The sequence below is a fragment of the Myotis brandtii genome, unplaced genomic scaffold (genome assembly GCF_000412655.1).
Source record: "Myotis brandtii unplaced genomic scaffold, ASM41265v1 scaffold17, whole genome shotgun sequence".
In the NCBI taxonomy this organism is placed as follows: Eukaryota; Metazoa; Chordata; class Mammalia; order Chiroptera; family Vespertilionidae; genus Myotis; species Myotis brandtii.
In genome coordinates, this window is record NW_005356259.1 from 11,150,132 (window position 1) to 11,165,477 (window position 15,346).

The window sequence follows — 15,346 nt, forward strand, 5'->3', positions numbered from 1 at the left end:
ATTCCCACCCTTTCCTTTCCCTGAAGGAGAAAAAGGGGCCCGGGTGGGGGTGGTCCCCGGCCGTGGTTCTTCAGATGCCTCAACACTGAGTACCCATTTAAAGGAGTACACTTGGCCTACTCACAGCCCGGGCCTTGGCAGCGGTTGAGAAGTGAAATTTGGCAGAGTTCAAAGATCAAGATGTCCCCTTTCATCTGTGGTCTCTACCACAGGGTAAGGCTGCTTCTGATTTCTGTTTCAGAATTCCTGTGACTCTCATTTTTGTTGCCCAAGTGCTTTCTTTTCCTTCTTCACATGTCACACGCCACCTCGTCCCATACTTACTGTCAGGATCTCAGCCTTAAAAAAAATACAAACACAGAAAATGTTGTTGGTATCCCTAAACCACTGGGAAATCAGTTGTCACAGTAATGGCTGCCCCCTTGTCTCATAATTTGGGGTTCCCATCAGTTTTTTTTCTTACCTTTCTCAAACAGCAACAGCCAACACCATTGTTAATACACACTTATAACATTTTTCACCTTGGCAGTTGTTAACTAGCTTGCATTGCCTCTAACTTCAGGCACAGTCATGCCCCATAAGAAAAGCTTCTTTATGAAGAGCCTGGTCCATTGTTGGATATAGTGCTTAATGAACACAGATTTGGGAGGTACTTTCTGTGAATGCAACATGGGAATTGAGCTCTATAGCTACAGATACCTTAATTGTATTTTCTGAGAGTTTCTTTCCCTTCATTGTCTTGGTTTTAATTTACAGCTTTAGCATATGTTTTTTTGTTTTTATATTTTATTGACTTTTTACAGAGAGGAAGGGAGAGGGATACAGAGTTAGAAACATCGATGAGAGAGAAACACCGATCAGCTGCCTCCTGCACACTCCCCACTGGGGATGTGCCCGCAACCAAGGTACATGCCCTTGGCCGGAATCGAACCTGGGACCTTTCAGTCCGCAGGCCGACGCTCTACCCACTGAGCCAAACTGGTTAGGGCAGGGCAATGTTTTTTGTTTTTTAAGAACTAAGTGTTAGTGAAAGGCAGAGATTGGAATATTTAATAATTAACTAAAAGTATGATACAATATCTAGCTGGTTCCTGGACAATTATATAACACCCTTCTTTTAAAATACACTATGTGAACACTAAGAACTGAATGGATTAGATAGAAATTGTTTTTCATTGTTAATATGCTTGGCAAAGTTGTAGAATTTATTTGAAACTAGTTTGTCAAATAAAAGCCTGGCCTTCTGAAGCCCAAACCAAACTCGTTAGTCACCCTTAACTCGGGGCTGTGGATGAAGGCAGTGGTTCACCCCCCAAAAACGTTGCAGGGGTGGCAGGTGGCAGCCCAGTTATCACTCTAAGGGTGTCCCTGTCTCAGTCCTGGTCGACCCCCTTCCCCACCACAGACTTGCTGTCTCGAAGGTTGGTGCTGTGCATGGAAAGGAATGGGATGCTGCTGCCTCTTCAAATCGGGGTGATGATGCACACTCTCTCTGAGTTTTTTTTTTCTTCCTCTTTTTTCTTTTCTTTTCTTTTCTTTTTTTTTTTTTTACAGCTGAGTATCATTGCATTGTGTAAATGCACAGCTTTTTTCTTCTTTTTTAAAAATATTTTTGTGTGTTTTTATTGATTTCAGAGAGAGGAAGGGAGAGAGAGAGATAGAAACATCAGTGATGAGAGAGGATCGTTGATCGGCTGCCTCCTGCACGCCCCACATTGGGGATGGAGCCTGCAACCCCGGGCACGTGCCCTGACCAGGAATTGAACTATGGCCTCCTGGTTCATAGGTCGACACTCACCCTCTGAGCCACACCGGCTGAGCTCTATCCGAGTTTTCTAGTCCAGCTCCTCAGTTCTCTTGGGTCCCAGAGAGGGTGCAGAAGCTGTCATCGCCTACCTGGCTGTCAGGATGCTGATTTCCAGCACCAGCGTTAAAGGCCTGGGATCTAACCGGACTCAGTCTCTTACCTGCTGTGTGATCAGGCAACTGACCCAACTTGTCAGGAACTCCAGTTTTTAGTTTTTTCCTCTGTGAAATAGAGGTAATGCTCTCCCGCCAGAATGATGATTAAATGAGACAATAGGTGTGGGAAGCCATCAAATGATCATTGTTTTAATGACTAACAAACTAAGAGGTGATATGGGAAAATTCTGCTTTCCCCCTTGGTTTTTGTCGTGTAATAGTTTTTTTAAGATGACATCCCCACAAACCTGTGGTGGAACATATTTCCCATCATGCACCCCCCCAAAAAAGATTTTTTTAAATTGTAGTAAAATGCACATGACCTAAAATTCACCTTTAAACGACTTTTAAGTATGTAATTCAGTGACATTTACTACATTCACAATGTTGTGCAACTATCACCATCATCTGGTTCCAGAACATTGTAATCACCCTGAAAGGAAGGCCCAGGGGATAAACTAGTCACATCCCATTCCCCAACCCCCAGCCCCTGGCCACCACGAGTGGCCCTCTGTCTCCGTGGATTTGACCACTCTGGATAGTCTCTATAAACAGACGCTTACAGTACACGGTCTTTTGTTTCTAGCTTCTTTCACTTAAGTGTAACATTTTCAAGGTTCATCCATGTTATAGCATGATTCAGGACTTGATGCCTTTTAATTCCTGAATAACATTCCATTGTATGGACATACTGTCTTAGTCTCTTTGGGCTGCTGCAACAAAATACCACAGGCTGGGTGGCTTGTAAGCAACAGAAATCTATTTCTCACAGCTCCGGAGGCTGGAACTTCAAGATGAGGGTGCCAGCAGGGTCAGAGGGCCTTCTTCAGGCTGCAGATGTATCACTGTGTCCTCACACGGGAGAAGGGGCTGGGGAACTCGTGTGGTCTCTTTTAGAAGGGCATTAGTTCCATTCATGAGGGTTCTTCTCTCCGGACCTATGCACCTCACCATGGGCCCCCCTCACCTCCTAATAGCATCACCTTGGGCATTAGGATTTCAACATATGAATTGGGGGGGGGGCGGGCACAAACTTTCAAACCATAGCATATACCATATGAAGTTTATCCATTCACCAGTTGATGTTCATCTGGTTTCTTTCTGCCTTTGGCTATTGTGAATAGCATTGCTATGAACATTCTTGTACAAGTTTTTGTTTGAATACCTGTTTTAAATTCTTTTGGGTATATACCTAGGAGTGAAATTGTTGGATCATATGATAATTCTATATTTAACTTTCTTAACAAACTGCCAAACTGTTTTGAACTCTGGCTGCCCATTTAACATCCCTCACCTGAAGGTTCCACTTTTCTTTATAATTTGTTATTTCCTGCCCTGACCAGTTTGTCTCAGTGGGTAGAGCAGACTGAAGGGTCCCAGGTTTGATTCCTGTCAAGGACATGTACCTCTGGGGTGTGTGCGGGAGGCAACCAATCCCTTATTGTAACATGTGTTTGTAAGATGTGTCTCTCTCACATTGATGTTTCTCTCTTTCTGTCTCTCCCCCTCCCTACCACTCTCTCTAAAGTTAAGTGGAAAAATATCCTCGGGTGAGGATTAACAAAACAATAAACTTGTTATTTTCTATCTTTTTTATTTTATTATAGCTACCCTAGTGGGTATGAAGTGCGATCTCCTGGTGGTTTGGGTTGGTTTTATAGTACTTATTTTGTATGTTTCTGGACTCAGATGTTTGTACTCTGCAGTGTTCCTAAGCCTGTCATATTGCAGAGCTACAAAACCACCTACACGTAATTTCCAGGAAGAGGAAGTTGTAAAGCACCTTTTCCTTCACGGCCCTTGTGCAGCAGAGCCTCGTGGCTCTGTACTCTGCCCTGCAGATAAGCCACTCGACAAGCGGCTAATTATAGACAATGCCTGTGGCCTCTGACCTGCTCTCTAATTTTCTCTTCTTTTGATTTTAGGGATTTCCTCTGGGTCATCCAAAATGCTTTCCGAGCAAACTGTGTAAGAGCTGAGCCACCTGCCCGTTTGGGACTGCCATACTCTCTGCTCCACTGTCTCCCGATGGCATTTTGACTGCATCGAGGCCACGTGACCTGCTGCTCATGATGAGTGACGAGAAGAACCTTGGGGTGTCCCCAAAATTGGTCTCCCCTTCCAGGAGCCCGAGTACCTGCTCCTCCAAGCAGGGAAGTCGGCAGGTAAAGTTTTAACTAATGCAACTTTTAAGATGCAAATTTAAATCAGGCAGTTTGTAGATTAAAGTGTGTATATTTACTTGGGAACGCCTACTTCTCAGTTTAAGAGCATTTGCTTCCAGCCCTGTCTTATTTACATGAGAAGAGTACATTTTTAGGTGGATTTTAATAATGCAGCTTGAGTGCCTACCAGGTGGGAAGAGCTGTATTTGGCTCTTTGGATTATTTTACTCAGTCCTTGCAACTGTCCTCCAACACAGATATTAATATCCCCATGTTCTCCACGAGGAAGCTGAGTCAGACCGACTGAGTTATTAAAGACACACAGCTAGTAAGTGGCAGAGCAAGAAACCAAAGCCCAGTCTGTTTGACTCCAGAGCCCATACGTCCATTTATACCCTACTAACCAACACAAAAAAATCAGTCACTTTTCCAGCAATTATAATATCCTCCCACCCGCCTCTTCCTTCCCTTATGACACCTTCCAACCACAGGCTGCCCTTCAGTCCCACCTGCTCTATTTCACTAATGGATGGGGAATCAAATCAATGGAGACGTGGTAAAAGGGAATTAAGTCGGAAGAAGAAAGAAGTGAAACAAAGGACTGAATAATTAACTTCTAAATAACTGTCAGCTAATTATATGTTGCTTTTTTTGGTTTCCTTTCTAATAAATCCTGATTGTCAGAATTTGCTGGTTTTAGATCAGTACAATAAATGCACATTAATCATTGTAATTCTTCCACCTTCAGTCAAGTAGAGAGAGGGAGGGCTGTCCAAAAGCTCTGAGCCTTTTTAGTGTTTGCTGGCTCCGTTGGCTTTGTCGATCCCCCATGAGAAGCGACGGCCTAAGAATTGGTCCAGAGGACTTGGTTCTAGATTTGGAAGCAACAATCCAGCAGCCTCCCACTTCAGGCACGTCCAGGCATTTATGACACATCACACATTTATGACACATTCACACATTTGTGACTCATCATCACGGGTCTCTCCATTCGAATGTTGCCTGGGACAGGGAGCTTACCACCTCACAATGCTGCCTCATTTCATTAGCATCTATGATTCTAGACCAGCCGATGGGCTGCAGGAATTTTTGTACCTGAATATTTAGTCAGGGGCACTGGTCTCTTTTCCCTCGGTGATTCTCAACCTTCCTAATGCTGCGACCCTTTAATACAGTGCCTCATGTTGTGGTGACCCCCAACCATAAAATTATTTTCGTTGCTACTTCATAACTGTAATTTTGCTACTGTTATGAATCGTAATGTAAATATCTGATATGTAGGATGTATTTTCTTTGTTCGTGACCCACAGGTTGAGAACCCCTGCTTAGATTGTCAAGAAAATGACAGCAGCCAACACAATAGTAGTGCTCCGGTGTGAATGCCCTGTCTCGAACCATTAATATATAGGTCGTATAAAAGAGTTGCATCTTATTGGTCATGTCATAATAAGATTGCATCTGATTGGTTATTCTGAGTACCAGAAATCCTTACATACAAGTATGGGCATCTGATTTTTAAAAAAGTCACTTTGGACCAAAAAGGATAGGTGGTTGTTGTTATTACTTTGTAAATCAATTAAAACTGTACCTTTTTTTGTCAGACCTGCAAAAATATATTTTTTGGTGTGCTGCAGAATTTTAGTAATTAATTTATGCTTACAATAGATGAAAGAGTTTTAAAATCACTGTCCTAGACGATTTGCCACAAGCCTGACATTGGGGAGCCCTCCACGATCTCTCCCGAGGGTTAGGAAGGAGAATTTTTTTCAGCACAGTCATCACGTTCTGCTGGGCTTTAAAAATGACTAAAAGTATTCCTTGACTGATGCACAATGGCTCCTGGGAATTCCATTTTTGAGAGGGTAGCTGCGTCCACCGCCTTTGTCAGCTTTCCAGGTGGGCATTTCTCTCCCTACGCCAAATTTCTGGTTGGGGTTAGAACCGAATGAAGATTTCCCCCTATTAGCATCCTTGGATAAAGGGGGAGAACATGATTTTTTTAAGCCAGAGCTTATAACACCAAAGGAATTGAAATTCTGGGACTGAATACACAGAAATTATTTGTTGGGTGTGTTATTTGAAATAGATTGATTTGGTTTTCACAGAGCTTTTTCTGAGGTCACATCCTAAAGAAAAAGAGAAATGTATTTGATGCCTCAACGTTTTCTGACTTGGAATGGTTGGTCTTTCACCTATTCATCAATTGGTCATCTTTTATATTTAGTATCTACTACTTTAATGTGCATGTGATTTTGCTTTATAAGCATAAAGACTTGTTTTTCCTCTGTGGCATGGGTATACATTGTCTTTCGCCTCTTTCTTCCACCCTGACCCCTAGGCCAGCACCTGCCTATTGGTAGTAGCTACTAGGAGCACTGTGTTGAGAAGGGTTGTGCGGTCGAGTCTGGTGCAGTGGAAAAGAGTGCCATGTTTTCAGCTATGACTCATGGGCACAGGAAGGCTGAGTGGGAGCACAGGTGCCACATTTGTCACCCTTTAGTGATATTAGAGGGTTGATATTAAGAGATCTCTGCCAAATCTATATTCTGCTATTGGAGGAAAAGAAATGGATCTCTTTGAAGTGGACTGTCCTTCAGTTCTAGTGCTTTACCGGATAGGAACCTATGCTTCTTGCAGGAAATCCCCAACGAGAGGAAGCCAGCTTACTCAAAGAATAGGTTGTTGGTCCCTTCTGACCGTCTTCATCGCACCCTATTCTGTAGTGTTCTAGGTTAATCTTTGCTTGAGTGTTTTTCTCCCTCCCAGGCTTTGGCTCAGCTATCTCGTTAGCTAGACTGATCCATATGAAATTGTTTTTCCCTGTTGAATTTGGTGATATTCTTGAGAAGAATCTTCATTTATTGCTTTAAGACTTTAAAAATGATCTTTTATAAAAATACTAGATGCTCACTATAGGTCATTTCCAAGGTACATGCAATCCATGCGACTTACAATACTTTAATTAATTTACTTTTAAATGGCTGCTGACAGATCAAATAAAATGAAGCCTGAGAATGATTGTTGGTTGTGGAGGTCATCTGTGACATTGTCGAGTGGTGGGCATGAAAGGCTGGTTAGAATCTATTCATGACAGAATAGGAACAGAGGAAGAGGGTACCCCAATTCTACCAGGCTCCCAGACAGGATTTGAGAGACACCTTCACAAATGTTCTGTTTGGGAACCTTGAACATGTCTAATGCCATGCTTAACCCTGCCCTCCTCTCTCCCCATATGGATAATTCTCTGATTCATTAATTGGTTAAAAGAGTAGATAGAGCTTGAGTCCTGGGTTCTAATTACACATCTTTTTAGCTTTCACAGCACATGGCAGATGCAAATTAGTGGACTGAATGCCAGCAGCAAGTATCCCTCCATTAGGGGAGGTGAGAATGTATGGCCAGGTATACATGTGGAATGTGAACAAGAAACTCACAGATTCCTCAGCTTCCTCACTCCAGTGACATATTGTGAGGATCTTAAAAAATGAACAAAGGCCTCTCCATTGAGTTTCTTCTAGCAAATGATGATGTAATCCCTAAATTCTTTGTATACCAGGATCTCTGAATGAGCTGCTCTACTAGAAACTATGAAACAGGGTCTGCTTGTTGCTAGCTGGGTGACCTCGCCATCTATAATAATAAAATCATAAGATGCTAATTAGACCGAATGTCCTTCCGGACTAAGCCGGGGCTGCAGCCACCAAATCGAGGCAACTACAGCAGCTATGAGGGAGGGATCTGGATCCAGGCAGCCTCAAGGGAGGGATCCAGGCAGCTGCCCGTGGCTGCGAAGGCTCCCTCTTGCACGAATTTCATGCATCAGGCCTCTAGTGTTATATAAAACCTCTGAATCTCAGTTTTTTAGCTGTGAAATTTAGAAAATTGTGCTTGCTTTTGAAAACTGAATGAAATAATAAATATGAAGTACCTAGGCTAGCAGATGGTAGACATTTGGTAAGTGGGGATTAAATTAATGAATGAAGAAGCATGCAATTGCTAGGTAGAAAATTACTATTCACAAAGCTCTGTAGGCATATGAAGTAGGTTAAGGGGTATCTAAGTGGGAGAGGCAATTACTATTTCAAAACTTGTACAATATGAGTAATTGCAGTTTCCTGTTGTCTTTTCCCACTGCCCCCTTCCATTTCTTTCCTAGAACTTTGAAACTAGCACGCTTCAGAAGCCAGGTTGAGCTAAAGATGAATGACTAGGTTTTATCTTTAATGAAAGAGTTCTATATGCCCTAAACTTTACTTCTTCAATCAATGTCTATTAAGAACCTATTATTAAAAGACTGGGCAAGGAGATTTGAAGCTACAAAGGACAGGACAGCAGAGCAGACCCCTACAAACAAGTGGTCAACTCTGGGGAGGCTGTGGTTTGCGAAGGGAGCATGGCCTCCATCCTTTTTTTCCTTTCTATGTTGCTAGCATTTGCTCCATAAGTCAGAAAACAGAAGTTGAATCCTGCTAAAATAATTGACAAGTGCTTAGTTCATGATTACAGGGAATTTGAAATGGAAAGATCTATTGCCAGGTAAGGCTCCTTACAGATATGCAGTTTGTTCTCATCACCCTCGTGTCCCCGCGATAATCTAAGGTGGCCTTTGAGCCTCCCCGGGTCATCCACGAGTGTTTGCTATTAGATGATGCAGCGCTCCAAGGAGCCCAGCTGCTGGGCTTGGTGCCAGAACCCACAGGACACAGGAGTTGAATGGGAGAGAATTTGCCAAGAAAAGTGAATTAAAGCTCAGGAGTTTATAATTTCAGCATCTGGGTATTGCAAATACTTAGTCCTGTTAATTTCTTTTCATTCATCACGTCTTCAGAGACACCGAGATTTACCAGCTGCCTTTTGTAAGTCGGGGCTAAACACTCTTGAGAGAGACCAATCAAGGAGGAGGGCCTTGGGAATGTTAAAATTCATCATAATTGTTCTTTGATGGTCACAGAAAATGAAAAGCAGTGAATATGAACTTGCTCAGGAGCCAGGGCTTGAGTTTAAATCTTAGGTTGTTCATAAGCTGTTTGACCTTCGGCAGTTACTTGGTTTCTTATAAGGTTTTGCAAGTTGCTTAGCTAGAAGAGAGCCTGCATGTGGAGCGTGCTATATAAGTGATGGATGCATAAACCACTCTCACCTTCCCCAAGAAGAGTCCCAGGAGCCCTCAAGCAGTACCGCGTGAGGACTGTTCCTTTCAGCTGGAGGGGACGTGACATGACGCAGTCAGACGTCTTGGCTTCTATCTAGGTTGCTCAGAGAGGAGGAGTCAGCTAACATAGATGTTAGCCAGTATCTGATAGCAGCCTTAGGGCTCATTATGTTCTTTCATACTGTTATGGGGAAAGCTTCTTGTCCCCACCTGTGGCTTTTTGCGATATTTTGAGAAAAGGAATTTTCTGAGATTCGCCTGGGAGGTGAAATGGTGTAGAAAGTTTTATTTCTGTGGAATTACACCCTTGCGTTTCCCTGGTCCTATTTCCCTTTGTCCCACCAAGGAAGAAGTGTAGCCGTGGCGTCTTCAAAATAAAAGCCAGTCTCCAGAGTTTCCATTCCATGTTAGGGCATAGTCCAGTTTAGCATTAGGCTGGTTAGTTTGTGTTTCCTGCTGTAGCCCATTAGTCCATTGTATGTCAGGTCGGCCTGGCCACATGGCATGGAGGAAATACGGGCAAATGCAAGGATGCTAAGAGAGCCATGAGCCAAGAGCACCAGCTCCTTTGTTTAGGGCAGTGGTTGTCAACCTTCTGGCCCTTTAAATACAGTTCCTCATGTTGTGACCCAACCATAAAATTATTTTCATTGCTACTTCATAACTGTAATGTTGCTGCTGTTATGAATCGTAATGTAAATATCTGATATGCAGGATGGTCTTAGGCAACCCCTGTGAAAGGGTCGTTTGACCGCCAAAGGGGTCATGACCCACAGGTTGAGAACCGCTGGTTTAGCAAATTATCTATTCCCAAATTTTCATGGGCTTGCATTGGCTCCACCTCTTCTAGCCAATGATTTCTGTTCCTAGGTTTGATTGATAAGTATATTTCCTAGGTCCCCCCAACTTCACTGCACATGCATCCACCTTCCCCTTTGTCCTCTCCCCCAGTGATCTACAGGAGATGGGTGGTGACTCGCTGGTGACTGTGAAATTGCAGCTTCCTGGTGAAGCTGTCCAGATGGCCATGCTCATAATATCTGGTCTCCCTTTTGCTCCTTTCCTACTATTAATAACTAGCTAATTACCATGGTATTGATGCTGTCCTTCTATGCTTTAGAAAGAAAATATGATCCAGAGATACTAACTGCCTTGTTTAGAGTTATACAGCTAATAAGCGATAGGGGATCAGGCAACCATCTATTTGGAGAACACTAGTTTTTTTAGATGTTAGAAAGCTTCCGTAGAAGTTAATTCAAGTTCCATGTGCCTTCAGTGCAAATGTTTGTTGTTTAAACAAACCTCCAGAAGCCAACACCTCTGAGGATGCAGGGACAAGAATAACACTGATGAGTAAAGCAGCCTAAGGATCCCTGAGGTCTGATTGTCTATAGCGGCTTTTTTCTGGTGGGAACTACCAAGAAAAATTAACTACATATTTCTGCTTAGTTTTCCAGATTCCACCTTTCTGGACCTTTTACTGCCTACCTTTTGGTCACATTTATGGTTATGACATTACTAGAGGCCCAGTGCATGAATTCGTGCATGGGTGGGGTCCGGAAGGCCTGCCCCAATGGAGGCGATCGGGGGTGGGACCGGCCAGGGGAAGGGGTCGTGGGAGACTGGGTGGGGCTGACCGGGGCCCCATTGGGCTGGTTGGCTGTCGCAGTGCGCGTCATAGCGGCTGTTTTTTCCAGTTGTTCTAGTCATTCTGATCGCTTGGCTTTTATATATATAGATACTCTGAAAGTAGGAAGGGCAAAGATACAAGACTCAATTCTCAATATATTTCTATTCTGAGTTAAGTCTTGAGAAGAAAAAACAAACATTTGATATGGGAAGAGGTTAAAACTTCAGCTAAAATGACATATTTGAGTTGTCAGGGTGTCTTTGTTACTTTCCATGAACCAGGAGGTCACGGTTCGTTTCCCCATCAGGACACATGCCAGGATTGCAGGCTTGATCCCCAGTTGGGGGCATGCAGGAGGCAGCCAATCAATGATTCTCTCTCATTATTGATGTTTTTATCTCTCCCTCCCTCTCTGAAATCAATAAAAATATATTTTAAGGAGAGAGAGAGAGAGAGAGAGAGAGAGAGAGAGAGAGAGAAGGTCTTCTGGAGGTTAATTTTAGACGAGGTCATGAGGATGGTGTCCTCCAGATGGGCTTAGTGCCCTTATAAGAGGAAAGACACCAGAGCTCCTTCTCTCTCACGCTTGGAGGAAAGACCCTGTGAACACCCAGAGAAAAGGCAGCTACAGACCACTCCAATTACACGCTCTAGGAAGTGGGTTCTCACCAGGAACCAAATTTACCAACACCTTGATCTTGGACTTCCCGCTGCAGTGTTTTGTTACAGCAGCCCGAATTAAGACAAGCCCATTCTCCCCTGCCTTTGGAGCAAGCATGGCCTCTGAACTAGAGATGACATTCCTGTGGTTTTAAGCCACCAGTCTGTGGTAATTGGTCAGGGTAGCCTTAGAAACCCTGCTTCTCCCTGGGTGCCAGCTTTTCTCCAAGTCCCAGCCCAGGTTCTCCCCCTAAGGTGGATCTGGCCTGAGGCGATGGTGCTTACCTGACAGCTGCAGTAGGTTGTTTGAACCTCCCATTCTGTATTTACAAGTTTTCATCCGTTTGCTCTCTTTGTTTTCAATGTATGTTAACTTCTTGGCGGCCAGCATTGGGTTTTACATCTCTGCATCACCAGTACCTGCCTGGTGCTAAGCCTTAGACCTTTGAGTAGACATTACCTTATTAAATAGAAGCTCAGTTATGGACTAGAATATAACCCACTTAACACAAAAGTCATCCCTTCTTATTTATTTATTTATTTATTTATTTATTTATTTTTAATCCTCACTCAAGGATACTTTTTTCCATTGATTTTTAAAAAGAGAGTGGGAGAGAGAGAGTGGGAAACAGCGATGTGAGAGAGACACATCAATTGGTTGCCTCCCACACATGTCCCAACTAGGGCAGGGGATCAAACCTATAACCCAGATACATGTCCTAGAACAGGAATCCAACCTGTGTCCCTTCGGTGCACGGGCGACACTCTAACCACTGAGAAAAAGTGGCTAGGGCAGTGGTAGGCAAACTCATTAGTCAACAGAGCCAAATATCAACTGTACAACGATTGAAATTTCTTTTGAGAGCCAAATTTTTTAAACTTAAACTATATAGGTAGGTACATTGTTATTAACTTAATTAGGGTACTCCTGAGGCTTAGGAAGAGCCACACTCAAGGGGCCAAAGAGCCGCATGTGGCTCGCGAGCCGCAGTTTGCCGACCATGGGGCTAGGGCAAGTCATTCCTTCTTGATACGTAAGGCACTCAGGATCCGAACCTTCTGCTCGGTTCTCATGAGAACCAGTGTTTCTTGTATAGCACTGTGAAAAAATTCACGGATGATTTGGATCAAGGATAAGGACATTTATTATGCTGAACTTCTGCCTCCTGCTGCTATTACTTTTAAATCATGTTTGCTTTAATTTATTCAGAATGTGTCTCTACTTTGATTGCAAATTTCGATTAGTTCCGAAAAATAGCTGAGCACGCTCTAAGGAGAACACTACTGTCAGCCAGTGCCATCCAGCAGCGGAGCGCGTTTCTCGAGGAGGTTCGGAGGCCTGTGACTGGAGGCAAGAGTGTTCTGTCTGAATATAGAGTGAGAATCACTGATACGTTGCTTCTCTTCAGTGCTCAGACACCAAAGGGCAGAGCTCTCTAATATGCCAAAGGAATATGACTTTTTTAAAATTAAAAGGTAATAGAAAATATGGAAACAGCACTGGAAGGTATAAAACGAAGAGCAAAAGTCTCCCCCATTCACGCCTCTGGCCCAGGCCCATTCACATAGGAGCCTGTAGTGGAGATTTTCTTTGTCATCACTTGGTCCATGCCCGTGTGTGGTGAGATAACCCAGGATCCCCTCCACAGCCTGTCAGCCACCGTGGAAAGAAGGCAGTTCTTAGAAAGGGGTAGTGGTCGTTTTTTATCGTATGAATTACTAGAGAATCAGACAATCCATTCTTTTTTTAATAATATCTTTTTATTGATTTTAGAGAGAAGAGAAGAGATAGCAAAACATGGATGAGAGAAACATTGATTAGCTGCCTCCTGCACACCTCCTACTGGGGATTGAGCCTGCAACCCCGGCATGTGCCCTGACCGGGCACCTCTTGGTGCATGGCATGGTGCTCAACCAACTGAGCCACACCGGCCAGGGCAGACAGTCCGTCCTTTATGAAATCCTGAAATGCAGGGCCTTGTAACTCCTACCTGTTAGTCCTGGTTTTGCCCTCAACTCCTAATTCCTAAGATAGCTATATATTGGCTGCTCTAAGTGGGCCCATAGCCCTGCAGCTGCCGAGAAGAAGCCGAGGCCTCGCCCTGTGGAGAAGCCGAGGCCTCGCCCTGTGGAGAAGCCAAGGCCTCGCCCTGTGGAGAAGCCGAGGCCTCGCCCCCAGACCCACTGAACGGCAATCTGCATTTTGATGAGATCTTCCATGATTGGTGTGCACGTTACAGGAGGAGAAGCACTGCATTTGATTGCATGCACTACCACCCCTCCCCCACCTAATTTGTCCCCTTACTTGTATTGCTATCAGGCCCACTGGTGTTCACCAGATCTTAGTTGAGGAAGAAACAATTGATAAGAAACAATTGCAAATCTCAATAATTGAAATAGAAGCACAGAGTTGGTCTGACATGTTACAGTTAATTACATTAACTGGAATTCTATTGACAAGTATTTCCACGTGTCCGTAGTATAATCATAAAAGATTATATTGATGATCCTGAGGGTTTACAAGATCATAAATGCCTTTGCTCTCTAAAGACACGTTAAATTATACTCCATGTGATTTAACACTGAGTCTTGCTTTGTGATTTTTAAAACTCTGAAAAATAGACTAAATAGGTGATCCGAACAACCCACTCCCCGAGTCATGGCAGATAGAGGCAGCCACCAAACTTCCCTCCATCACACTCTTCAGCTGCAGAAGAATGAAAGCTAAGCCCTTTTCTATATCTGACATCACCGCCGCCAGGGCGGGGCCTAGAATCAGCCTCTGAGAGGTGCACAGGAGATGGACCTGGAAGCAGCTGAGCTGGAGGGAAATGCTCTCGATTGGTGCACTCACAGTATGGAAATGAACCAGCCCGTGTGCTTGAGCTAACGCTTAGCTGCCTTTCCAACCACAAAGCTTTCTGCATTTGGCACCTTTGAGACATTCAGTAAGACATTCAGACTGAATTTAGTGCCACATGACAGTGCCAGACTGTCTTCAGTTAACTCAAGCAGAAGCCTTAAGAAGCCACTTCCCCCACACCCCATCATAGTTCTCTCTCCACCTGCTGTTCATGGTGAGCTTTAAGCCTGACAGCCCTAGGGCAGGATATCAGCCCAGGACGTTGAGCTAAGTCAGCAGGGCCTTGCTCTTCCCAGGGTCAAGTCCACCCTGTGCTGTGCATCTCAGCTCAAGGTGCATGCCCTGCTCCCGGGCCACTGCGTATGTGAGGAACAAGTGGAGCCACTCCCTGCCACCCAGGCCTTTTAGCCAAGAGCAACTGGCATCTCTGCTCTTTTCTGTCCTGAGTACCAATCCATCCAAATCCAGCACACAGTATTCAATTCCTTCACCCATGGGCCTTGTGGGGTCCTTTTTATACCCCACCCCTTGCTGCTAAGACTCATTCAGTAACTATATTTAGGGCCCTATGTCCAAAGCAGTGAGATTATAACCAACAGTATCGAGCTCCTGTCCCCACGGATCCCGAATTCTAGATAGGGAGGAAAATGCCAGTGAGGTTTGTGTAGGCGCCAAGGAAGGAGGGAATTCTGTCTGAGGAAGTTTGGGGCTAAATGAGAATTCCCCACTGAGAAGTAGATGGAGCAGACATTCAGATATACAAAAGGCAAGGAGCAAAGACTTGGCAGCATTAAAATGCATGGCTGACTTCCGCACTCCCCCCCCTCCCCGCCCCCCACCAAGGGACTACCTTGCAGGAAACTGGTAGGTCTCAGCAGGGTCTCAGACCTTGCTTGTCTTTGTCCATAGGTGGG

General features: G+C 44.2%; 1 protein-coding gene across 1 annotated transcript in view; it reads left to right on the plus strand.

Annotated features, from left to right (window-relative positions):
* Positions 1-15,346, plus strand: part of OSBPL3 (oxysterol binding protein-like 3) — a 152,558-nt gene that overhangs the window by 77,240 nt on the left and 59,972 nt on the right. Inside the window, exon 2 of the mRNA XM_014537035.1 lies at positions 3,888-4,127. Within this exon, the coding sequence (XP_014392521.1) occupies positions 4,032-4,127 (96 nt within the window). The 5' untranslated portion in view covers positions 3,888-4,031. The remainder of the gene's footprint in view (positions 1-3,887; positions 4,128-15,346) is intronic.